The sequence below is a fragment of the Agelaius phoeniceus genome, chromosome 6 (genome assembly GCF_051311805.1).
Source record: "Agelaius phoeniceus isolate bAgePho1 chromosome 6, bAgePho1.hap1, whole genome shotgun sequence".
Lineage (NCBI taxonomy): Eukaryota > Metazoa > Chordata > Aves > Passeriformes > Icteridae > Agelaius > Agelaius phoeniceus.
In genome coordinates, this window is record NC_135270.1 from 43,565,807 (window position 1) to 43,593,093 (window position 27,287).

General features: G+C 38.0%; 1 protein-coding gene across 20 annotated transcripts in view; it reads left to right on the top strand.

Annotated features, from left to right (window-relative positions):
• NRXN3 (neurexin 3) overlaps positions 1-27,287 on the top strand; it is an 868,815-nt gene that overhangs the window by 832,503 nt on the left and 9,025 nt on the right. For 4 of the 20 annotated variants that reach the window (XM_077180574.1, XM_077180575.1, XM_077180576.1 and 1 more), the window contains one exon: positions 24,934-25,227. The exons of the other annotated variants lie outside the window; for them this stretch is intronic. In XM_077180574.1, the coding sequence (XP_077036689.1) occupies positions 24,934-25,043 (110 nt within the window). In that variant the 3' untranslated portion in view covers positions 25,044-25,227. Of the gene's footprint in view, positions 1-24,933; positions 25,228-27,287 lie in introns of those variants that run through there. 20 annotated transcript variants of the gene reach the window in all.

Sequence of the window (27,287 nt, forward strand, 5' to 3'; positions counted from 1 at the left end):
AAAATCACAATAACTGCAGCAGCTAGAAATTGTACGAGCAATACTTTCAGCTTGTGCTGCCAGTGGAAAAATCAAAGTTGGAGTAGAAATTTGGTAAAACAGCATGTTTAGCATGAAATTTCATAGTGCTGTACAGCAACATTTCCAGACTAAAAATACCTCCTTCCTGACACAGTTAGAAATCTAATGCTACAAACAGGTACAAACTGGATTTGTAAAAATTACTTGCTTTTGAAAATCCTGCTAAGCATTACAGTTGGCAGATAGAAGTGCCTACAGACGTTTGAATATCTGCTGTGCAAAATAATGTGATTCTCTGAAAATCTGCTGAAGGTTCTCTCCTAAACTACCAGACATTCTTGTAAATTTCCCCAGTATCTTTCATTGCACCCTACTCCTCCTGCATTGGAGGGTAGACCACATAAGCCACTGAAATCTGATTATTTTCTAGGGAATTACTATGACATTGAGAATAAAAGTTAGCTTGATTATATGTAAAAATAAGTCTCCCAGATGGTCTTTGCTGATGAAATCTGCACTTCCAGATTTTGAGTTCTTCTGCTCTCAGAGGTGCTGGTGTACAGAATTGCCAGGAGGAGGAGGAATAAGCAGGTCCTTTTTGCATAAACTTAACTCATTCCATCGTAATAAGAAGGAAAAGTAGCAGGTTTATGGGGCTTCTCATTTTCTTTGTCTGTCTTATTGTCTGCATTCTCAGTGCATAGTGTCTGCCATACAGGCAGTATCAAAGCACTCACTCAGCCCATTCTGCTCTGGAGCACTAAAGCAATCTGAGCCAGCTTATCAAAATCCAGTAGTGCTGGCTTGGCTGAGCAGATATGTTTGCCTTTACACTTCACCAGCCAAGTCAGAATTCTGGCCCCATGCCAAGATCTTGTATTTAAATATGTACATTGTGGAGAGAAAAGATCCAGATTATCTTGCTTGTGTTTTCTAGTGTGTGGCTTCAGATTTCTTTTTTAAACTTATTGTTGGGGTTTTTTTTTTTTAATTGGGCTCATTTGAAATTGCTTCATCCTTTTCTGTTGACAGGTCGCTGCCTTCTGCCTTGCCTGATCCCTTTTACAGCAGACTGAAAATTAAATGACCTAACCCAGCACAGTCTTCTTTTTGTTGCTCTGATAATGTGTAGCTTTTAAAGCTCTTGAGTTTCTGCCAAATTTGGCCTTCTATCACCCTCAGTGCCATGGTCTAGTAATGTAAAGGTTACTGAACTCACTGCTGCAGCTGTGAGATATGATACACATCACTATGAACCTGCTGTGCAATAGCCAAGACAAGGGCAGCAGAAAATATTTCCCTGCAGATCAGAAGTTTTCAGATTTTATATGGGTCAGAATCAAATCCCAGTATCTTGAGATATTACTTTGGTCTTGGTCCTTGGAATCAGAGGCAGTACTCTATGTAGAGTCCTTTTGAAGCCTTTGTTTTTGGTGTACTCTGAGGCTGAAAATCATGTCCTCTTTGAGACTAAATACCATGTGAGGACCATTTGGCAGGGTCTTACTGCCACTTAACTCTTATTGACAGTTGAATCTAAGACCTGAATCTCATGTGCATACAATCTGTGTCTGAACACTTGCATCTCTTTCAAAACAGACAGTGTGAAGGTGATTCCCTAACTCTGGTCTCTTCAGGATTCTCCAGGCTGGCTTGAAACACTATAGCAGGCTGGCTTAGACTTCGTGGCCCCCTTCCAAAAGTGATTTCTTGTGGAACTTTGGTAGAAAAACTTCATATAAAAAAACAGGAGCTGTCACTGGACTTGTTCTGACTGAGGTAGCTTGCAGACACCACCTGTAGACACGAATGTATACATAAGGAATTATTCTAAGTGACAGCAATGACAGCTGTGGATCTAAAACCCCCCCGGTATTTTATGTAATGCAAAAGAAACCAGTTCAGGGATAGAAATTGCCCCCTGTTCATCTTATTGCAGACAAGCCTAGATACCCTTAGATCTCTAGATCCCCGGAAGACTTAATCGAAATGATACAGGGGGCAAGAAACCTGTTTATCTGCCCTGAAGAAACATTTGCTTAACAGTCAAGAGAAGATCCTCTTTTATCTCTATGAAAATGTTGCTTGTCCCAGTACACAGCCAAAAACCTTCTTTTTTCTGTGCCAAAACAGATGCTTTTCTCTGGTGTGAGTTCAGGACTGTCTTCTGGCCTGCTCCAAAGAGATCTGAGGCTCAAATATTCAAGTTCCTCAAAACTGAAGCCAAGGTTCTGAGTCTGTGCTTCTGAGCACAGCTCTGTGGTGGTTTTTTGGTTGCTCATCTGCTTTCAGAGAATGTAAGATTTGTAAGGAAAACATCTTTTCTGACAAGGACTGACTAGGAAGCACTGTGAAGAAAGAGCATTTATCTCTTTTCAGTGAAATGAGGAGCAGCCTTACAATCTGATCTTACTGAGACTTCAAAGCCTTGAGGATGATAATTATGCTTTCCTGACAGCTGTTGCTGTCTCCTCACACCATTGCCCTCATTCCTGTTAAGGATGTCCAATAGTGGAGCTCTGGCACCAGGCAGGTTGGATGCTGGTGGCCAGGCAGCTGGTTGGGATCATAGCCCAAGCTGCTCCTTGGACTAATCAAAACAGTGAGACTCAAACACTCACCAATTAGCCTGAAGCCCACAATACAGCCTCTTGAAATGGTCTGTAGGGCTTAATGCTTGTTCCCAGGCTCAACACATCCTGTGTTTCTTCCCTGATGCAGTTGCCAGTTTTCCCTTCCTATCAGCCCATCAATTTCCAATCTGATTTTCTTTCCCCAGGGAAATTTACTCTGTGTTTCCCAAAAGGCTTCATATATGTTAAGGCTGTCATTGTTTAATCAGACTGGTAAGCCTTTCTGATGGGGGACTGGACACAGCAGTAGATATGCCAGAATCTACAGTTCCTTGCATTGGAAGTTTTGTACACTTACACACAGGAGGCACGTATCCAACAGATATGCCCTCTGTATCTATAATTTACTGGCCTGTAGCCATCCACCTGCAGCCTGCCTGGGTCAGAGATTGATTTACAGAAAACAAGCATAATCTGTCTTCCAAAACAGCTGGCACAGTACAAAAACCAATATGTTGGAAGTAAAGACTCTACTGAAGAAACCAAAAGAAGTGTTGATTTGGCTGTTGTCTGCCATAACTGCATCAACCTTCCTGAAGGACCCAGGGAATTTTCACTGCTTTAACTGGAAGACTCCCCACAATCCAGTGCTCAGTTAACCACAGTCTTTCCCTCTGACAAGCAGGAATGCTTCCCCATTTCTCATGTTGTGAGTAAGAAATGGCCTTTAAAGTTGTGTGCATGCCTCTGAGTACTCAGAGAAATAGACTTCCAATCTCATAAGCTGAATACCATACGGACCCAAAGGTTCATCCACAACACTTCCCAGGGTGTAATAGCATCGCTTGTTTGGTGGAATTTCCTAGCTACAATCTTACAGCCAAAACAAAATCAAATGAGTTTTACAATCATGCAGATGACTTACAGGAAGTTTTGTTTTCTTTTTAGTTTTGTGTTTCTTTTTTTTTTTTTTTTTTACATTAGGAATACTGAGATTGATTTTCAGCATATTGGTCTTTCTATCTATGTAAGGTCCAAAGGCCCCACCCATGAGGATATTTTATCTATATATGCACTATATATATACAGTGTGCATATATATCTATATGCTAAAGTAATAAATGACCAATATCAGCAGTAGTCCCTATCATCCAATCACATGTTTACACAGAAATTCATGCCTTCATCTAACCCTGGCATCCGCTGGTGTTGACAGATGCATGATATTGTTATTTCTTGGTGAACAAAGCACGTTAATTTCTTTTTTTGTTAGATTTTTTCTGTCTTCCTTATTTTTATTTCTTTGATTTCAATTGATAATTTCATCTACCAATTAGCCTTGGGGTAGGGTGGGGCAGGGAGAACAAAAAAATTATACAGGTATATCCATCGATATATACACACCTACTCCGTGTATATATAGATAGATATATACATTGTATATATTTGAAGAACATTTTCTGTCGTTTCACCTCATCTTGTGCCGCATGAATTTTTGGTGATTGATATTTTAGTTTCTTTTATATTTCTTTCCTTTTCAGTTTTTTTTTTGGCTCGTAATCGTGCCATACTGCTATTTTTTAATTTTTAAAATCATCGCTGTACTTCTCAATTTATATTTTTGGAGTTCTTCCAACAAAATAATGGTTTCATCATCTCAAGAATGAGATATAGATCTGCAAACCAATAAAGGCAACAAAATCTTTTCTTGCCATCCTCAAGAAATTCACATTTTTGTATATCCCAAGAAAGTTGTGTTTAAAAGAATGAAGAGTATTACCCCTCCTTTATTTTTATTTTCCTACCTTTTTAAACTTCTGCAAAGTCTCTATCCTGCTTTTCCCCTTTTCCTTTTTTTTTCAATTGAGTTCAGAGAAAAAAAACACCCAGAAGGGAAAAAACCCTCCCCTTTACCCTGCATATTCCCAGGAAAAACTCTTCCAATGTAAAGAGCCCTAGAAACTGCAGATGGCATAAAAAGAATTTTATTGCAATGCAGAGTGTCTGTTGTATCTTTTATTTCTGGGTCAGTGCAAGATCATTTTTCTGGCATGCTGTAGTTTAGCTGATGTAACTAACCATGGCCTTCATTAACTGGTGCATGGGCTGTGATGACACCATCGTATGTTCCATCAGAGCTACGCATTCAGGCTAACTGAGCAAGTCTGTAGTGTATGATTTGGGGGCGGGTATTCTTTTGATTTTTTTATTATTTTTGTTATAATTTATTCTTTTTGGAAGAGTTATGCTAGTACCCTTGGCTGCTTCTTGCAGCCTCGGAGATATAGATCTACTTTTTTTAATGGGGTTTCTTTGCTTTTTTTTTATTTCTCAGTAGTGATTTTGCGTCTTGTTTGTGTCCATCTGTCTTGTCACTGTGTCTTGGAGTCCATTGGTCCAGTGTTGTTATGTGATTCTGTTCTCTGTTTGTAAGCTGGTGTTTAGCTCCTCGGCGCTCTGTCATCCCTCATCCCCTTCCCTTCCCCTCTTCCCTTCCTCACCTACCCGAGGGAGGTCCACAAAGAGGCACCAAGCTTTGAATGATGTTCTGAGTGTCTCCCCGAGGCTTCAGGATGGATGTTTCAAGATGTCTGCAGAGCTTCATAAGACCAAGTTTGCAGCTGTTCTGTTCTCAATAGTTTTCAAACTCTGTTATCATTTCACTCCTAGAAGTGGTTTGCTGGCATAATGCTAAAGTGATTTCTTATACAGCTTCTTAAGGGATTTGTGCCTACATGCTGATGTGTTAGAGTAAGAATTCCTGCTATCTGTGCTTTAGGCACCAGACAATGGGATGTACCTAGGACTTTTTATAAAAGGCAGTCTTGGAAAAGGAATATCACTGTGCACGTGCAGATGAAAGGATACCTTTGTGAGTGTATTTTTAAAATCCACAGTTCATAGTTTGTTTGTAGTTAGCAGAAAAAAGTCTAGGATTTATCTAGGATTTCTAAGAGTAGTGTGTCTTCACTCTGTAGGGCCAGTCTTCTGTCTGTCAGTGTGTGATCTCTGCCTCTTACTGATGCTGGTGAAAACTGGCTTGCTGATGTTTACTTGTATAACTTGAACACAATTCTGGAATCACATCTGGGGTGTCTTCTGCCATATGCATCATAAATGTGCAGTAATGCGTAAAGCAGAGGAAAACAAGCTGAGTTTTCAAAGCGTCTGCCTAGACTAGAAATACTGTTTAGAAAAAAATATAGTTTGGCTTGTCCAGTGGTTCATTTCCTGGTACCTTAATTCAGTTCTTTGTGAATGTACTAGGCACATTAATGGCACAGGAAGCTTCAGTGCATTAGGATACATCAGCTGGCATCAGTGGATCAGCTCAGTTAGTGGAGGAAAAGGCAGACAGTTTTTGTGCAGATAATGTTCACATCATCACAAAAAGCATACTTACACATACTTTTAGCCTAGCTAAAATTCCAGATTTTTGTAGGAATTAGTTTGTTCTGAAGAGAAGACATTGAAATCTGTGAACTTTTCTCACAGGACCACGATATAATATCTTTTTAGGCTAAGAACTACCAGAAGAGGGAAGTGATGGGATATGTTCAGCTTTCCAACATGGAATTATTTAGTTAGTTCATTTAACATACCCAAGGTATGTTTTCTGTACTTACAGAGATAAAAAGATCACTTTTCTTTCACCAGTGGGAACCAATGATTTATGTTCAGTTTAGTTTTCTTAATTCTTACGTAATCTGAGAAAAATTACTGAGTGTAATTATTACAACAGAAAATGAATCAATATTTAAAGCTGGCTTGGTTTAGATTTTAGATCTCACGTGTTTTTCATAACCAGCAATTCCTACTGAATCTAAAGCTTTTTCTTGGCATTCCCTTAAGTAAAGCAACTGCTTATAAAATTATATTGTAATCAACAAGCTTGTAGTTTTGTGTAATACTGCCCTCTGGCAGAGAGACCAGGACAGTCATGTTACAATGCAAACAGCAAAAGAAACCAATTTTGTAGAACAAGTGGCAGGTTATTGGAGCAGAACAATTGGAGTTTTAGCCCCCTGCATCATGAAGTTCAGGGTAACCTTCAGACTGGAGCAATGTGAGGATCAAGTGTCCGGGCATCAGGACAGCAACCTCCAGGCTGTGATAAAACTTGTGTCCTACTGAATGGTGACTTCTGTTTGCCTTTTGTAGCCTCTGCTATGCCTGTGACCAGCCTTCTGCAGGGGCAAGGGGCTCACTGAAGCTCAGGCGATGCTGTGAGAGATCCCACTGTACTCTGTTTTATCCCAGTAAGGTTATAGATGGATATCTGGTACTAGAAATAGTTAGTTCTTATTTTTGTTTTCTGTCTTAGGGCAGACTACTGGCTTCAGCTTTTGTGACATTTGTCACTGAGCAAAGGGAAGAGCTGAGAATTCAGTTGTTTAAGCCAAGAATGAAAAGCCTGAACTATGGTGTAGCATTCCCAATTCTACTGTTGATTCCTTCTGTGACTGTGTGTGTATATTGCTCATTTGCCTACCTGTAAGGCAGGGTAAATGAAATACTTCTAGCTGAATGAGGTAAAGATGAGTGGAAAGGAGATTTAATTACTGTTTTAATGGACTTTGATATTTAGGTGCAAATTGCTGTTCAACACCCCAAAATGGTTCTGTACTGCTACCTACCAGAAATGTGCAAATAAACTGTGTTATTGTTAAGGTTTTAGTACTGTATGCTATCTTCACTTGCTGTGAGAAGTAATATTATCAGATATTTTTATAAAGTTGGTATAATTCCTAGTCTGCTAATGCAGAGAGAATAAAGTGAGGGATACAAAAGTCAAGTATTTTAATCTCAGGGATCATTGGTGTGACATTATTTTCATTAAATATCATTTTTGCCTCTAGAATGAACACATGCATTGGAATGAACCATGCTCAGGCTACATAAATTAATGTCATGTGTGGACAGCAGTATAGAGATCTTAAATATCAGCACTTCCATTGCTTGGACTTGCATGCTCGTACAATTTTGCTTTGAAAACGAAACAGTTTCTCCAGCCTGACTTAGCTGGTGTAAGTTTCCCTGGTTTTTGCATTTAAGATCAGGAAAGATGAGAATCAGCCCCACAGTCTGGCTACCTTGCCCTTGCTGCCTTCCAGTCTTTTTTTAAAGCGTGTTCTCTAAACTCAAAGCCATGTGCACTGTCACATTCTGGCAATCCCTCTAGTGCTGTGCCTATGTTATCAAGCTGACACATGTCTAAAATACTAAGATATGATATTTTCAACCTGCTGTGACTTGCTTTTTGTCCCTGTTAGCTTTGATTTTCAGCTTCATAAAATATATGGTAAAGAAAATAAAAATAGCCAATGACACATTCAGTGGAAGAGAAGAGCTAGCACATGACTCAGAAACAGATTTTGCATCAAAAGCAAATGTTTGTTTATTAGAACCTTAAATGTCTATAGCCACTGATTAGTTACCTTTAAACAAGAAGAAAGTACCTGATTTCTGAAAGATAATAATGTCTGTTAGAAAGAAGTCATGTTGAGTGTTTACAGATACTAGGGACAGGGATAGGCTTTTGCTTCTAGAGGTTTTTCTTATAAATTTCTTTTGGACATCATGCCTAGACCCAAGGATGCCTTATGTACTAGAAGTTCAAAGTTACTGACATTCACATGAACTATAACACCTAGAATAATGCCTCAGTAAAGCAGGAAAACCTCTTCTATTTTCCACCCAAGTAAATCATGAGAAACCAAAGTTCATGATTACATTAAAGGGATTATTACTTTGTCTTCATTCTGCCTCTCTGTTTCAGTTCCAATTTTTTATTTACAAGTTGTAGAAATCAGTGCTTTCTCCCAAGTGTAAGGGGGCATCCCAGTTCCTAGGGGACATCAAGTGTAGTATGTCTTTAATACCACTCAGCTTAAATGTTCTGTAAGGCACAGAAGACAAAGCCCATACCAGTCTGGAGATTAGATCTAGAAGCAAAAAAAAACAAAACCAAAAATAAATCAGACTGGCTTGATTTGAAATCTCAGATGTTTACTAGTTTGAGAACCCATTTGATCTTTGCACTAACAAATACGTTATTAAAACCTTACAAAAGACCCACCACCAAGGACCTTCTTTTTCTACTTCTGTGGAGTCTCATAAAAGCTAAAGTTCTTTGGTCCCAGGGGCTGGTGTTATAAGGATCATCAGCTCCTCTTTTTACATTCAAGAGCAACTACAACTATTTTACAAACAAAGTTGCAAAATCTCAACATTAGCTTGGTTTAGAGCAACAAGAAAATGCCCCAAACTTTATCTCCACTGGTTTCACTCCTCCTCAGTGTCAGAACAATAAATGTCAGAGTTATTCAAAAAGGGGGAAAGATTGCTCTGTCTTTGAGGGACAGCAGAAATGCAAAGCAATTTTAGCAATTTTGAGCTTTTTTTTTAATATATGCCCATAATTCAGGATTTTTCCCTAATACTGAAACCAGTACGACTGATTTTAGATACTAGTTTTAGCAACTACTGATTTCACTGCTGAAATCTTGGGGAGTTCATAAATTTCGTATTTGACCGATGAAAAGAGCAAAAGTAGTCCTGTAAATTGTTATGGTTATTTTCTAATGCATCAAAATAAAATTTCATTCTCTTCTTCTGACCTCTGTCCATTCAGTAACAAGTCCACTGTGGAGTACCTGGAGATCTGTATTTCCTCTAGAATCCATGGTTCTCCTGTATGTTAATTTTTTCAGTGCTAAGACCGGGATGATAAATATACTGCAAAACGTGCACACACACTCCCTCTCTCTCTGTACATGCATGTATATTTATACATTTGTTAATGCCATGTTTATGTTCTGGCTAAAAGAAGCACTTTAGGGAACTGAAATAGTAGAATAAACTTGTTTATGAGCTTTATAAGCAAATGTGGAACAAATAGATTGAATCTTGCCTTATCCTCTTTCTCATGCGCCTGTTATGTTTTGTTAGTTCAGGTCCTTGGCTTTTGTATACCTCAGGAAGCTGCTAGTACATCCCATCATTTTGGGGGAGGTGTTTTGTGAGTGAGGGCATGTGTGACTCAGGTTTGAGATCTGGGAACAGTCAGAACCAGAGGATCCCTGTCACGCATCTGAACTCACAGCAGGGAGGTGTCTTTGGTGAGGTTCTGAATCATTTACCTCTGCCAGGCTTCTGGGGACTCTCAGAGACCTGTGGAGAGGATTAAAAAGGTTTGACAGCTGGAGAGAAAGTCAGTGAAGTGGGAGTATGTATGTATCTGAAATAAAATAAAGTGCTCTTTTGTTCAGTAAACTGGCCATAGTACCTGATCTGCCCTTATTCCCAGACTTGATGGGTGGCATTCCCTGGAACACTGTGGATCATATGCACTCCACTGGTGGAAGGCTCCTCCTTGGCACTGGGGCTGTTCTTACACAGATCAGAGATTTTTCCACCATGCACCCAAAAATCTCCTCTGCCCCTTTGGTGTGGGGGTGCAAACCTGACCTCAGCAAAGCACCTGCTGCTTTTGCAAATGGCCTGTTGTTTGAGTCTTTAACCTTTAACGTTTCAGTCTCTCACACCCTTTACTTCACATGCTTAAGCATGCCAAGTAAGCCCCAAAGGAATTCAGAGACTCAAAATTAGTTGAATATATTCACACCTTAGTTTTTTTAGTAAAAAATGAAAATTTGGTGCTTTCAAAATACTGTAGGGACTCCATCTAGTCTCTTCTGAGCTGTCTGTGTCATATCCAAAACAAGAAAATGTTCCTTGACCCCCAAAATGCTGAGTTTGATTATTTTTTTGCATTTCGAAATTGGTCCTTTAAAAAAAGTGAAAATTTCATTCTAACAAAATCTCTAATTATGAAACAAAGTAAACTTAAATTTTGAAATATTTTATGGGAACTTCTTTTGTCCCCCCACTTCATTTGTCTCCTTTTTTGATTTCTGAAAATATGACTACTAAACTTCACCTGTAAATAACTGTGGGGCTTCTTGCAGTTCTTTTCAGTTTTTCAATTTCTTTTCTCCCCCATTAGGTTCCCCAGAATATTAAACCATAGTTTCCTGCATAGGAAACATCTGTCACTAGCTCTGTAGGAATTACATTAGAAGACTAAGCTCTTTGATTACATTTATCAAAGGAGTTGAGCCAGTATATTTCAAAATGTTCAGTTGTTTTGTTCACAGCTTTTCATTGTATTTTGAATAGCAATGGTAAAGTCCACCCCTGAAGCTGAGTGATCTTTCCCACATATGCTGTTTTCCAAATCCATCATTTTTCCCTTGGAAAAAAAAAAAAAGCAAACAAAAATGATTTTGAGAGACAGGAAAAAAGTCTCTTTCACTGAGATGATATTTTTAGAAGCAGATGGCAAAACAAACTGCAGATGTTGTGCCTGCAGCACCTCTATTCTAATAACGGGATTGTTGAAAGCTGAAAGCAGCCATTTGTGTGTCTAACTCACTCTGTTAGTAATTCTTCCTCCATGCAAGAAGAGCGGGGAATCCTGGTACAGCAGTTTTCCCCCTATCTTGCCTCCTCTGGAAAGGATTTACACAGTTCTCTGCTGAAGAATGAGTCTTCTGTTAGTGCTGTCTACAGCAAACACAAAGATGTGATAGCATAGGAAAAATGAATCCAAATCATCTATATGTCATTTACTATTGATCCAGTAGATTTTTTTATTCTCCTGGTGACTTTTTTTCTTTTGCCTCTCAGATGACCTTTCCTTCCTGATGACAAGCTGCAAGTTTTCTGTTGGCCTGTCTCATAGGTGGCAAGTGTCCAAACACAAGCTGCCAATTCAGATAGTTTGAGAAACTCCTAAGACCTGCCAAGCTTGGCATGCCTCATGTAAGAACACTATATTCACATGAAATGTTTAAAGTATTCTGAGGAACTGGAACAGTTTTGTTTCTTTTTCACAACCAAATTTGCTTACATTTCATTAAAGCTAATTAATTAGGAGTCTAAACAGCAAGTCAGGTCAAAGCCATTTGGACTACTGTAGTAGCAGACATTTTATGAAGGCCCAGATTTTTTAAGATCTTCAGAATATCAATTACTATTGATACCTATGTATTTTGCATTAAAATCCCTATACAAACAATATTGTTTATTGTATTTTATTGGCATTTAATCTCAGAAGCCAGCTGCGCATTCAAGATGCTTATTTTAAATTAATTTTAGTAGATATATCCTTGAGATATATCCTTGGCTGCAAATGTGAGTGTCCAATAGCCCCAACATTTTATAGTTATATTGGTATGATTTTTCTAGCAGCTAAGGGGAGCTTTGTGTAGAGCAGTTGAGCATTTACTTCTAGGATCTAAATTTTAGATTTATACACTGACAAGAGATTGTCAATCGTTTTGTACACCGAGCCCTTAAGGTTTAGCTGAATGACAGAACTTGAAATTAGACCTTTTGGAGTCTTACTTCTTTCAGTTTCCAACCTTAGTTAATATCTCCTCTACTTTTAAACAAAAGTTGTATTTTGATCCTTCAGATTTCTCAAATCTTCAGACAGATACACACAGCAGGAGGTCATTTTTCTGGGGATCTAGCCATGTTAGAGCAATGACAACTTTTACTCTGTGTGTCATATTACATCAATTTTCTAATTCAAGGGAGATTTCAGCAAGTACAAACCAAGATGATGAAGCTATCTACAGTGAAGGCAAAGATTTTAGACATCAACTTCGAGCAATGATTGTTGTTCCTTGTTGAACAGCAGTTCTTTATCGTTTTTCTCTTTTGCATTGTCTTGTGCTATTCTATTCTGGTAATGAAATGCACAGAACTATACACATAATTTCAGGGCTAGTGCTGACAAAGCTGAGTAGAGAGTCACTGTTATCTCTCTGCTCCATTACAGTGACGCCTCTGCTTATACAGTGCCAGGGTTCTGAATGTAGCTGGGGAGCTTAATAAGCATAGGGAACTGGTGTGGAGGAAGGAGATTCTTTGCAAGAAAGGATTAAGGAATGGCAAATGCAGTTTCCTTTTATAAAACCCAATAAATTTGAGCTTTATGTCTCTGACTGGAGCACTGAGACAGGTACTGGAAATAGAAAGCAAAGAAAAAGAAAAAAAAAATATATATATGGGTTATGTATAGTAAATATATATGAAAACCCGTAAGTATTATTCAGTTAGATAATATTATTACAGATTTCAGATAGTTCTAGCAAATATCTTAGATGTGAAAACAGAGTGCTGGTAATATCCTGTCCCCAGGAGATAGACTGCATGTCATATTTTAGGTTTCTCTGATTCCACTCTCAGAAATGATGCACGTGCTGTACCTCTCATTTACTGCTAATGTAAGTTAGCAATAATGCATATAAGCACTATCAATGTAAAACTGCTGCAGGTGAGTAGAAAATCATGCTCTTAAGTTTCAGAAGTAGGATTGTTTGCCAGAGCTGAACATTAGATCAGAAAGAGTGGATTAGGTAATTCATAGCATATACAGAAAAAAAAACCCAAGTGTATGTACGAGGAATTCCTGGGAGACTACATTTGGTAATAGGCTTCAATTTCCAAAAGCATAACTTTTCTGCTGCATTCCTCACTTGTTTTATAACTCTCTTCCAAAGCTTTTGTCCCCAGCATTTGTGAACAGGATATTGATTTTTCTTTTAGGAAAGGAAAGAGTCAGCACTTGGATGTCTAAAGCAGTTTGGAATTTGGATGCAAATTAAATACTTTCATAGTAAAAAAAATGAAAAAATTGTGTAGATTCCTGTATATATGCATATGCCTGCATATTTGCTAATTACATTAACCATATGGCTGGAAAAACTGGCAGCCTGATGAGATGTTGAGTGACTTGGGATTAATGAAAGTAGAAAGTATTTAGCAGTTTATCGTATTAGGGCTTTTGTACAGTTATATGTGGAAAAAATCACTATATAGAGTTAGCTAGACCTTAAATCACAGACTGGAAAAAAAGTCCAGATGATTTAACAGAGAGGAGAGACTTTAGCTGGAGCATTTCAAAGCTCAGCTGTCAAATACAACAGCTTGTTTTCATAAGGTGCGTATCATCTACATTTTTTACTGTATTTCATTACAACGCTTTACTTTATTCTACACTGTTTGAATACATAAGGAATGCCTGTTGATTTCCTGAGATCAGGCAGTTTCTGACTTTCACTCACTTTTTTGAGCCCAGCTGGTGCATCTGTATTCTGCACATTAATATTCTTGAAGGGAGCAGGGATGAACCTTCCTTTTGCTTTTTTCTGTCCTTAAAGTAAGACAGAAAAAAGCAATTTTATGCTTCCATTTTAATTTCTGCACTTGATAATGTTATGGATCTTCTTGATCTTATCTAACAGAGCACCCAGCCCTTTATGCCAGGTAAGGCGTTTGACCAGAAATGCACTGTTACTACTTCAGTGGCATTATTTATCTCAGATTTGAAATGTGTTCTGCAGGTATTTAAAAGAAGCTTTTCAGACCTTTAGTAAGAGTGATGAATGCTATTGTTTGCTTTTCATAAATACAATAATCAGAGACGTTTAAAGGATCCTTCCTGAGGTGTCTCACTAGCAAGCTTTAGTTGAGCAAAACATGGAGCAGTGCAGGGAGAAAATTATTTGTAGGGCATGCAACAGTTGCAGAGGTGGAAGAGGATAAACTATTGCTGGGTTTAAAAGAAGAATTGTATTAATAAAGGAGAGGAAATGTTTCTAAATAAAATTGTTTTTTTCATTATGAAAAGCCATATTTGTTTAAGCAAAAGGAATAATTTCACCCATAGCTATACCTGAATGCCATAGATGAGCAAACAGAAAGAGTTTTCTCCTCTTCACTGATCTGTGTGTTTGGTTTCAGAGACCAGTCTGCTGACTTTTAAGGTTTTTTGTCCTGATGGTCCCTGTAAATTCCATGCAGTCCTGGGGTTAGGGAATGGGTTCCAATCTGTCCCTCACTTTCCCTGTGGAGTCATTTATCCATGTTCAATTTTAAAGTTCAGTCCGTCCTATTTCTGTATGATCACTGAAGGCAATAGGGTAGCTACAAGATTGCCAAGTACATAACTTAACCTACAGTCTTTCCTGTTGAGTGGTAATGAAAGGAGACCTGAACTCATCTCTCAGATCCCTAACTTAGGTTGGCAGCAAGTTGGAATGAAGAATGTCTTTAGAGTTGGAAGACATTATTTATCACGTTGGAAAATCATCCAATGAGACATAATGAGCAGGAAACACCATGGTAGAGTTTTGAAGTGGAATGTATTTTTTTAAGAGAAAGGGGAAGATGAGGAAAGAGAAGAAGTGAAGTGTTTTTTCCAGTTAACTCCATGTTATGCTTCCCTACCTATGAAGACAGATCTGTCATCTTATCTCAAAGCTTATTGCTCCTGTGCTGAATTCTGCTCTTTGTAGTTGTACGTTTGAGTTGCCACTTGCTTCCCTTTCTCAGTATTTTTCAGCTGAGGTTACCACTACTAAATTACCAGACAATGAAATAAGAAATAATAAGGAATTGTGATGGAGCTATAAGACAGCGATAGCAGCTTATAATTTGGCTTCTGGCATGCTTCCATTTTGATGAATAATTCAATGCCTTGGAAGGTTGGGAAAAGAAGCCACTTTGCATTAAACACTTAAATTTACCATGAAAGACTAGCAAGAATCATTTAGGCACTGGAAAAAAACAGGCAAATCTGCCAGTTCTTCTTCAGTAAAATGTTGGTCCATGTGTCTGTTCTCATTTAATGTCCTTTGCAGAAGGCAAGCAACAGGCCCAAGTGTCTATAATGAGCCTTTTGAAGTTGAAACATTTCTTGTAACTTTAAAACAGTGCTGTTCATAAATACCCTAATAAGGCAGTAAATCACAGGGCAATAAAGTTAAAATTTGAACACCTTTTTGTTTCATTCACAAAGTTCAAAGCTGCAAGTTTGCCAATAGCAGAATTGCTCAAATAACGTGTTTGTTCTATTAACATAATGTTTCCAGCTCTATCTCTTTTTTGATTGTGCTTAAGACCATCAATTAGACTAAGAATATGAATAGAAATAATGAATTCATCAGAAAAATAATTCTACATGAGAAAATTGTGTGGCTCATACAGATAAAGGAAATTAGAGTCTATGAGAAAGTAATAGACTTTCCTATTAAAATCTAACCATACAATGTCTTACTTCATAGCGGAGGAAAACCTAATATGATAAGATTTTTTTAGTCTCTTTTAATTAACTTTCCATCCTATTAGACTTGATCTTCAGTTAACTTTCATTTCACAGGTATTCATGATTTTTATGCTCCTGAGAATTACTAAACCATGAAGCTCAGACATGGTGGTTAATATCTATGCAGTCATTTCTCAGTTGATTGTCTAACAATGACCCTGAAATTTAAATGTAAATACTTCAGGTAATACAGTAAGGAATAATATAGAAAACATATTCAAATATATGATTATATATCCCTTTAAATAGCAAAATCCACAGCAGTCTTGCTTGCCCTGGTCTATGAATATTAACTGTTGGTAAAAAAAAAGAAAAATACACACCATACTCCCAGATATCCCCCATCCCCCTTCTCCATCCATTTTGAAAGGCAGTGTTAAACTTCTCTAACAAAGAAAACAAGCTTTTGGGATGGTGGGATATACATTATCATGGTGTGAAGATTAGGGAGAAAGAATGCCAAGGCCTCCCAGCTTACAAATGAGGTAAGCCGAATTAATCAATAGCAAAAAGCAGTCATCCTGAATTTTTGTTCAAAAAGTCTGTATGGACCTGAAGAATTCTGGTGTCAATCTTTATTTGTGGACATGTTGGCTTAACTTGTGATTCTGAAATAGATACAATTTTCATAGTATAGAATCGTAGAATTGTTTGGGTGAGGAGGGACCTCAAATATCTAGTTCCAACCTCTTCACCATGGGCAGGCACACCTTCCACTAAACCAGGTTGCTCCAACTTGGCCTTGAACATTTCCAGGGATGGGGCTTCTTTGAGAAACCTGTTCCAGTGCCTTACCATCGTCAAAATAATTAATTTCTTCCTAATATCTAATTTAAATATACTTTGTTTTATTTTGAAGCTGTTGTCCTATCCACTACATACCTTTATAAAAAGTCCCTCTCCAGCTTTCTTGTAGGCCCCCTTTAGGTACTGGAAAAAGGTGCTGTAAGGTGTCCCTGGAGCCTTCTGTTCTCCAGGCTGAAGAGCCCCAGATCTTTCAGCCTGTCTTCACAGGAAATAAGCTCCAGCCCTCAGCTCCATGACTATCCTCTGGACTTGCTCTCACATGTCCTTCTTATGTTGGGGGCCCCAGATACTAATATCATCAATACTAAAATAAGTTAACTTTTGGAATGAGATCTGTTTCTCTTCTAATCCAATCTTTTATGAAAACAGAGCAAATACCCTTCCCAGCCACTTTCTTGCTGTAATGCAACCTCTGATAAACAGCTTAAAGCGTTGGCTTCTGAATCACAGTAGAATTTATTCCAGTCATTCATGATGTTGAAAAAGAGGATTCAAACTTGCCTGCAGCAGCCTTCCATTGCTGTAATCCTGAACTTTCAAAAGAAAATTTGCAAAAACACCACCCTCTCTTTATGCTTCTGCACTTGATGTCTAGTATTAAACTTCCCTGCAAAAACAAACAAACAAGAAGTCCTGCCAAAGATCCATTCCCAAATGCCTGAGTCACAGCACCGTCCCCTCTTGTCTTTTCTAAATGATAGACAGAACTAGCTCACATGTTGAAAGCTCCTAAACAAAGGATTCCCCCTGCAGTGCTTCAGAGCTAGATAGCTCATATGTTAGTTAGCTCTATTGTGTGACTGATGCAGTTACAAGTGCTGCCTAGTAGGAGAATTGACGTCAAAGTATGGATTAACAGGCATTTGCCATTCCATCTCTAAACACCTCTGCTTGAGATCTCAAGGGGATTGTAGTGCTTTTAAACATTATTAAAATCAAAAGGAAAGAGCATCTCACATTGTCTGAAGTGGTGTGAGAGAACAACACGTAGCATACTGCCCAAAAGCTTGGCACTCACATTTTTCCTTTCTGGAGGAAGAATTGGGATTCTATTTATTTATGTTTACAGATTATCAGGGGTTTTACCTAGGGTTTTCACCTAGGGTTTTCTATCACTTCCCAGTGGTAATTTTGTAGAACCTGTCAGCAGTCTACTTGGTAGTGAACTTCTCCTCAGTAACAGTCTCTTATGTAGCATTTTTCCTTTACAAGTTACTGGGGATTAAAGCCTTAGTGTATGCAACATCAGCTCATTTTACTGAAGGAGAGCTTGCCCTTGCTTTTTAGGATGGCTGTGGGGCAGTCCTTGTATCCATTCTGAGGACTGTTTTTCCTTGTTTTTGTCTGAAGAGGAGACTGAAGTCCCATAGTCCTAGGACTCAGTTCTGAACTTCCAAAGGCTTCTGGTAACATGAGGAAAATGGCATTACCAGCAGGTCTGTACTGCTTCCATCATTTGGAAGATGAGCTTATTAATCCCTGGTTTAATGCAGTTTTTTAACACGTGCTTGAATAGGTCATTTCAAGTCTTAACTCTTACACCCCAATTACTCTAGAAAGGAACTTAAAATTGCTCCAACTTAGTAGAATAAAGGATGCCCTATAAGAATCCCTATCATGCCCTGTGATTACTAAAATAAATAAATTTAAGTGTGAAGGCACAGGTAAATTAATCTTGTTCAAAGCCTACTGGAATTAGCCTCTCCCCAACCTTCACACTGTAAATTCTCTTCACTCTACATTTTACAAAGTAAAAAATTTACAAAGAACTGATGTTCACAATGCTGAAAAGACATGGTTAATTATTTTTCTTGGTAATTGCACTATTTAGCTTGATATAATTACCAAGGAAATTGTGTATTGTTATTAGCTGGAATTCATCACCATGTTTGTAGTCCAGTTTACATGTTAACACCCTTGCTCTTTTCTAGAGCTTGTCTGTGTACTGTGTGTACACTGTTAAATGTACTGATTTCCATGTATCTGAGAATAAGGTGTAGCTGCATCAGTGGAGACTTCTAAAGTGAAATGCTTTGGATCTTTAATGTCTTCCAGAGACATAAGTAATACCTAGGATGTTCCTGGATTATTTAGCCATCAAAGAAGTGGACACTTTTCTTTGTGTGGTTTTACTTTGCTTTATTTTGTTTACAACTCCAAGATGAAAAGCACAATATCTATATCTGGACACAAGCTGCAAATGCAGGTTCCTCCCAGCACTGATTTGTCTCTGTAACAGGAGTATGAAATACTAAAAGAAGAGGGGTTATTGAGGGCAGAACTAGAATCACTACTTTTCCTTCAGAAAGTAAGCTTAAGTTCATTGCAAGAGAAACCTTTTACCAGTGATTCTGCTGTGCTTTGGGTTCTTCTCTCACAAAGCAAGGAAGGAAGTTCCATCCACTGAGTTGCTCGCAGTTGGATTAGCTGCAGACTTTGAAAATGTAATGTGCTTATGCTGTTTTAGGGATTAATTCAATTCCTTTGTAGGAACTTTCAACAGAAATGGCAAATGTAGCCTAGTTTGCAAGTGATTAAAAATATTGCACTGAAAAAATGTTCTGCCTACTTCTGAAGTACACAACTTCCTTTCAGGTAGTTGTAGAGAGCGATAAGCTCTCACCTTAGCCTCCTTTTCTCCAGGTTTAACAATCTCAGCTGCCTCAGCCACTCCCTGTAGGACTTTCCAGACCCTTCAGCAGCTTTGTTGCCATTCTCAGGACGTGTCCCAGCACCTCAGTGTCTTTCTTGCAGTGAGGGGCCCAAAATCTAGCACAGCACTTAAGGTGTGGCCTCACCAGCATAGGGAGACAGCCACTGCCCTGGTTCTGCTGGCCACACTATTTCACACAGCCCAGGATGCCATTGGCCTTCTTGCCCACCTGGGCACACACCGGCTCGTGTTCAGCAGCTGCTGACCAGCACCCCTCAGGTCCTTTTCTGCTGGGCAGCTTTCCAGCCACTTTCTGTCCTTTAGCACTGCCTGGGGTTGTTGTGACTCAAGTGCAGAACCCAGCACTTGGCCTTGTTGAACCTTGTACAGTTTTATCTCAGCCCATTGATCCAACCTGTCCAACATGATGTGACTTCTTAGGATGCTACTACTGAGAAGATATGCAGAAGTCATGGAGTATTTACTAGCATTTGGACAACCTGATGACATATATTTTTACCTGTCTGCTTCATAGCTGTATACTGAAGAAAGGAGGAGACACTAATATAGCCTTGCTGTTCTATATTTGTCAATTAGCAGAAAATTATGTACATTTTAGTATTGCATAAATATGCAGAAAACTTTTGCTACATATGTGTAGACCAAAGACAGTAAACTATTCCTGCTTCCACTCAAATTATTGGATGTCATTCTGCTGCTGAGTTTGTCAGTATGAGAATCTGGGTTTTGGTTGCAAAATCCCTTCAGAAACACTTCTTTCCATTTAACTGACTTCTAGGATTAAATAAGTTTGGCTTTACATTAAAAAAAAAAAAGCTATAGCTGGGCTGACTACAAATATCAATCTTCAGTCTTTCAAAAAACATCACAACAGATCTTGCTCCCTGGAGAAAGAGACAGTTTAGAGATGCATGGGAAGAATGCTTTCAGGCCAGTGATACTGGTTGGGCTGCTTAGCACTGGAAGCATCAAATACTCTTTGATTTGAAGGACTGTGAAAAGATAATAAGCTTATGGCAAACACCTGAAAAATTCTTTACTGCTGTGGCAGTTTAGCCCTATGATTTCCTTAGCTCTCAGAGCTATAAATGTGCTTTCATTTCTGATAGTTTTTTTGCTCATTGCTATAAAGAAGCCCTACTAATTAACACAAACCCAAACAGAACAGCATGTGGGACTTTGCCAGTCATTTTCATATAGATAATCTTACTATGGATTGCTTTTTTATTTCTAAGCTTCAGTTGTGCCCATGGGCTTAGAATGAGAGAGCTTTTTACCAGTACAAACAGCTGGTGCAAGAGAAGTGATATACTAATTTATATTCTTAGGCTCTTCCTATCTCTGTGTTTTGTAGTGGACCAGCTAATTCAATACACTTGTCTTGCAGATTAAATTAGTGCAGATAGCTGATGGGAATCACAGGAACAGATTTTTATTCTGAGTTGAGTGTAGGAAGAGGTTTTGCTTTGAAACTTAGTATTTAATCCTATTAATCTATAAGTTATTTGTTACTTGTGGTATGCTAAGCATTCGTTTGGCTGGATGGTAGAAAAACACTATGAAAGGTTAAAAGCATGCAAGAATGAGCAGATTGTTTTGGGAGCTAGTACTAGCAGGAAGAACCAGAGTTGTGTTGCAGTGGATAGAACTCAAATAATTTGGGATTCAGTGTCTTAGGGAAGAGAGAAACTATCAGCTTTAATGGAGAGCAGGGACATGAAGTTGTGTAAGGGGAGGTTTTGGTTGGATATTTCAAGGTTCTTTACCCAGAGGGTGGTTGGGCATTGGGACAGGCTCCCCAGGAAAGTGGTCAGAGCACTAAGCCTGACAGAGTTCAAGTATTTATGCAATACTCCCAGGTGCATGGTGGGACTCATCTTGGGGTGCTGTCCAACGCCACGAGTTGGACTTTGATAGTCTTAGTGGGTCCCTTTCAACTCTGTCTATTCTGTAATTGATTCTGTGACTAGAGTGGTAAAAGACATGGAAGTTCCAGAGGTTAGCATGAATCTGGGTACTGCAGTGCAGCCCTAGATCCTAATTTACCATCCATCTTTCATATTGCTTTTTAAGACATACACACACATGCACACATAGAGAGAAATGTGCATTACCTTACTTTTCTTATTTCCCTTTAAAATGCAACTTGAAAACAAAAAATAGTATAATAAAACTTTATCATTGAAGCCACTGAACAAGGGGCTTTTTGTATAATTGTTTCCCAGTTGATATATGGATTTTTTCATTTGAAAACACTGGCTATCAGCTCAATCCTTCAAGCAAGAAACTTGTAAGCTTTGATAATACAGATGTTTATACTCCTAGTCCTTTGATCTACTTTAAGTTTTTTGAAAATTGAAAAAAAAAAAAATCTGCACTAGTAATGCTTTTTAGTCTTTGTTTTTCTGAGGAATAATTTGCTAAATGTTCAGTAATAAAATAGCATCTTGTAATTTCATGTGGAAGCATTTAGGATCCAATTTTCAAATTAGGACGTCTAATTTTTATTATTAACTGCCAGAATTTCTTTAAATACTGAAGAAGGTTTTGCCAGCCTCAACAGAAATTGTTGGACCCAAATTTTCCAAAGAACTCTACTTCTATTCAAGCACCTCTGTATTGACCAAATAAAAAATTGCTTAGCACCCTTCAAATGCTCTTCTAAGGCTAACATCAAGATTTCCTTTACAAAATCTTGTCATCTCTTGAAGTGTCTCTGGCTCCAGTTGTGGTTCTGTCTTTTGATCTTGCAGGCAATGAGTTAGAAGTTTATCGTCAAATAGGGCATAAGTATTTTCTGGAGAGGCCTGACATGGACTGCACAGTTGGCAACCAGACTCGTGCCTTACAGTCTGTTTTGCATCAAAGAGAAGGCACTCAGTTCTAATGTGCTGAAGGGGGATATTTCACTGCTCTGAAATCCAGCTGCAAGTCATGACACATACTGATTAAAATTCAAAGCTTAAATGCCTCTTTGTGAAACTCCCTAAGTACAATTAAACCAGAGGCTCGGAATCCTGGTGGGGAGTGATGTCCAGGGACACTAGCCTTGTAACCTTGCCAACCAAAAATCTCCACTGAGGTCTGAAAAGGCCTCACTTCTGTAAATTTTTTTCATATTCCTAACCAATTTTTTCTGATCCATAAAATGAATCCCCAAATTTTCCTATGTAGACCAATGTTTTGCTTCCTGTAACCTGCATGTTTTGTCCCTGGGATTACCCTGGCCAGGTTTCCTCTTCTGTGGTGTGACCTCTTCCCTTCCTAACATGTTTACTAAAGGGATGCAGGAGATAGGTCCACTGTAGCCTCCCAGCATAGGCATGGTACATTCCAGCTACAGCTGCACTGTGCTGTTAGTCAGTGCAACCTCATCACTTCTGAAGTAGAGCTCTTATATAACTCCTCTCAGAACTGGACACTTTTCAGTAATACATCCAAAACCAAACCAGGCTATTTAATTTTTATGGGGTATATACTTAATTAATATTCCCCAGAACTAACACTGATCTGTCAGTGGCTTTAGAGGGGCTATTGCTCCCCACATTTATAAGTACCAGAACATCTTACCTGTTTGTTATCATACCTACACAGAAATACCCCTGGCCACATCCACAGGGAGGAAATCCCCATTATTCCCAGAAATTCAATCTCAAGATCGCTCCCACTTCAACTGGTTTGTGGTAGAATGACCAAGCTCATGGAATGATATTACTGACATTCCTGATGGAAAGCTAAGGTGTATGCAGTGCTTACAGCCAGATTTTCCCACCTGCTGGAGAGATTTCTCTTAGGCAGGGTCCAGAGCTGTATATGTAATTTTATTGTCTTTTAAAACACCAAACAAAACAGTTTGTTTGCCTGGGGTCCTGAGTTCCTTCTTGGAAGGACTCTGATATCTAAGGGATGGTCTTTACACAAGAAAAATGCAGACATCATATGTGTCATTAAGGAATTCAGAGAAAGCTGAGGACCCCTCTAGGACATAGAGTATCTGGAATACTGTTTCAGGAAAGAACCAATTAGTAATAGCTCCTTGAACTTTTAATACTTTTGTAGCATAGGAGAAAGTAGTCTCTGTCTTAGTGCTAGCAGTGGCAGCATTTTCTGCCACTGGGCAGAAAAATATGCCACTGATTTCAGGTGTGCCTTGGAGAGTCAGAGTCAGAACAAAGGATGGAGTTTGGTGTTTTGAACAGATTCAACTAGGTCACAGTCAGGGTGAAAAGTCTATCCTAGCATAGCTTATAATTTCTCCTCACCCTTTTCCCCTTCTGACCTCCCCCAGAAATGCAGAGATCCTGCTGGAATGTGCTTTGCCCTTTCTGGAGAGGCATGGATGGTACACCCCTTGTCCGCGCCTTCCCTTCTGCCTGCCCGCCCCCAAATCCTTGCTTGCTCTTCTGTTTTTCTACTTTCCCTAAATGCAACTTACTTTAAGCATGCATTATTATTAACATCCTACAGTAAAATTAAGCTATTATATAACCCATTTGTCAATCTCAGCCAATTTCTTCTATCTTTTTCTATGTCTATTTATGACGTACATCCAGACTGCACGTCCTTTTTTTTTTCCCTCTCCATGTTTATTTTAAAAATAAGTGATAAAAAAAAGATGTATTAAAAAAAAAAGCAACACTCAAGGGCGGTGGGGTTTTTGGCCGACAATTGAAAACTTATTTGAATGGGAGGGGGGTGGAAGGAAAGAGAATCCGATTATTTTTTAAAAAAATTTCAAATTATGAAAGTGTCCCTAGACTGCTTTGTCTGTTCCTTTCAATGTGTGCATCTGGTTTGTCCATCTTTGAAAGTGTGTGGAATAATTTTTTCTTTAAAAATAAATTTTCAAAGTCCAGCAATTGTTCTTATCTCCCTTCTTCCTGGGAACAAAGAGAACTCTCTATTTCATCTTTTGCTTTTTTTTTTAGTATATCTCTTCATAGTTCTATTTTGATGTATTTCTTTTCAATGGTTGAATTTCTATCTTAGATTTGGTTTGTTCCAATCTAATAATGAAAAAAACAAACAAAACAAAAGAGTTATGAATTGTTTTCTGCAATTTTTTCCCTCTATTTCTGTCTTTAAATAAGGAACTACTTCACTGGCAGAATCCTACAGCTGTATTTTTGATATTCTCCAGGGAATCTGAATATGAAAGCAGTCTAATTTGACAGTGGGGAAGGGGTGTGCAAACATGATCTTTACATTTGAAACAGTACATTTGATGTACTCAAGAAACAATCGCCTCTAATTACTGAGAATACACTGTCAATTTGATGGACTTCAGAAAAGATGATTCTTAGAACAAGAAGGCTGTGGGTAGCTACAGATGAAGTTGTTCTAATTCCAATGCATAAAACTAGTTTCCTTGTTTTTTTTGTTTTACTCTCTGGTTATTATTATTATTACTATTATTATTATTATTATTATTATTAGTTTGTGTACTTTTACTGCTATTTTTAGTAGGGAAAAGTCTTAACTGTTTTTATAATTTGAGAACATTTAATGAAAATGTAACTATTAATACTATAATTATTAATTTTTTGTAACTTGCATGTTGAAGAAGTTGCAGCTTAGGGTTTGTGAGATTGTCAATGTTAGAGTTCTGTTCTTTCTTTTTGTTGATGGGCATGAATATGCTCATTTGTTTTTGTATATTGCCCATCCCTTCCTTACAGCCAGAAGCTCTAATGCTGCTAGATCACTCCGTACCGCCCTTACATGGACATGGCAACTGACTTACACATTCACTCCCATCATCTTCATCTCCTGTGTAGTACACTCATAGATTTTTACACTCCCACTCCATCCACCCTAAGCATTTTTTCTTCCCATAAGTTTCCCTTCACCACCCCTTTCTTTAGCATTGTTAAAATTTTATGTGCAGTCATCCATTCCTTAAAACACACACACACAAAAATTATAGAAAAAAAGAAAATGTTTAAAAAAATATATATCAAATTGACCAAAAAGGCAAAAAAGCAACAAACTTTGCTTTTCAAAAAACATTATATGTAGATATGCAAACAAGCAAAAGTAAATTCAATAAATTGTACAGGATTTTTCAACTGCAATATGCTAACAACTTTACATAAGATAAAAAAATACAACCAAAAACAGCAGAAAAAAAAAAAAGTTCAAATTTGTTAAGGTGCAAGATTTTTTTCTTTTCATGTTATGTGGTGTGGATGTATGTGTTGTTGCCTCCCTGTATCGCCCTTTGTTGTAAAACAAATATATTTAAAAAGAAATAATAAACATTTTGCTAAAAAAGTTTTTAAGAAACAACAGCAAAAAAAAGCAAGTTACAAGAATGTGGCAATGCTACTTGTCCAAGAGCATTCTTACACAACTTTCTTTTGTAAATTTTTCCTTTCATGCCAAAAAACATGCGGGCAATTTGTTGATGTAAGTTGACTGTTATGAAATCAATGTGGTATGCTTTCTAAATATTTTTATGTATTTTTGGTTACCTTTTTTTAAAGGAAATAATGTTTTTGATTTTCATAATTTTTTTAAGTTCTCATAGGTTTTGATCTTTCTTTTGCTGATAAAGTGAATTACTTGTTCTGTTTTTCTTTTTCTGACCTTGTTGCTGTGGCGTTTTTATTTTCTAGTGTATGGTTTTGCTTTCGGAAAATATATATAAGTTTATTTATTTTTTAATCAGTTTGTAATTGCCTTTATGTTATGTGCTCTTTGTATATTGTCAATTGCCATATTGTATTGTGCATAGGATGGGTGAAGGAGTCTGAGGCAATTTGGTTCTGTTCTTTCTCAGTCCCCCTCTAGAAGCTTTCTTTCCCTTTCCCCACACGAATCACCAGTAACATTACTTCTTTTCACGTTACTTAAATTGTATTTAACCTGATGGTGTAGCCTTCATGCCAAGTCAAAATTTATGGGGCTTCTTTAGCATTTTGGTAGTTCTCTGGGTTTTCCTATTGCAGCTCTACACCATTCCTACTTTATTCCCATGAAACTATTTTATTTCGATTGAATTTTTTAATTGCTGATTATGTGCCTGATGTCCAGTCCAAATGATACTCTCAAGTGTACTCTTACCAGGTTAGTGCACCCACCATATTGCTCTTAGTATCAGACTTGATAGCATCGTCCAGAAATGATGCAGACAGATCCTGAACCTCCAAAATTTCCTTACTACAAAAGAAGTTTGCATTAGTTTCTTCAAAAAGCAGTGACTAAAATAAGAGAAAGCTGTACTTCTTTATAAGTATGTATGTTTTCACCATTTCTGCATAGTAATGCTGTGCTCAGCAGGTATATTAGGTTCAACCATCAAAGTCCCAGGGACAACTGATACTGAAAACACAACAAATAATTATACTGAATAGGAAGCTGCCACCAGGTAATCATAAAAGTTTAAAATAATGGTCGGAGATAGAAGAGGGAATGCCTCAACTGGTTCAGAGAAGCTCAGTGTCTGGGCACCAAAATTCTTGGTTTTGCTCTAGAATTTTGCTTCTAGACATGATGTCAGGACCTCTCTGGAAGGTTCTATTTCACTAAAACTCCACAAAGGTGAGCAATAATTTACATCAGTAACAGACAGCCCAACATTAACTTGAGATTCATGACATCTCAAACTCTGTACCTTCATGTTGCTCATGAACCATCTGTTGGGAAACACTGCATTTACTGATGTCTTTTAATATCGTTGCGGGGAGGGGCTTAGGAAATGCTTTTCAACCAACTCCACCAGAAATCCAGTTTTATCGAATAACTTTGAGGACTATATAGTCTCTGAAATTAAAAGGAGATATCTGAGATAAAGAGTTGCAGTATGCCATTGTGGAAATCTTGTTTTTTCTCTCTACTACACTCTGTCATTTGCAATTAATTCAGACTGCAAGAGTAGAAAATATTGAGAATGTTCATATACTGGGTTTTGTGTTAGCATCATCATTCCTTTGAATCAGAGACTATATTCTGAATAATTTCCTCTTTTTATCCTCAGAGGACTCAAAGCAGAATTAACTAAATACCATTAGACCGAAATTTATGAACTCAG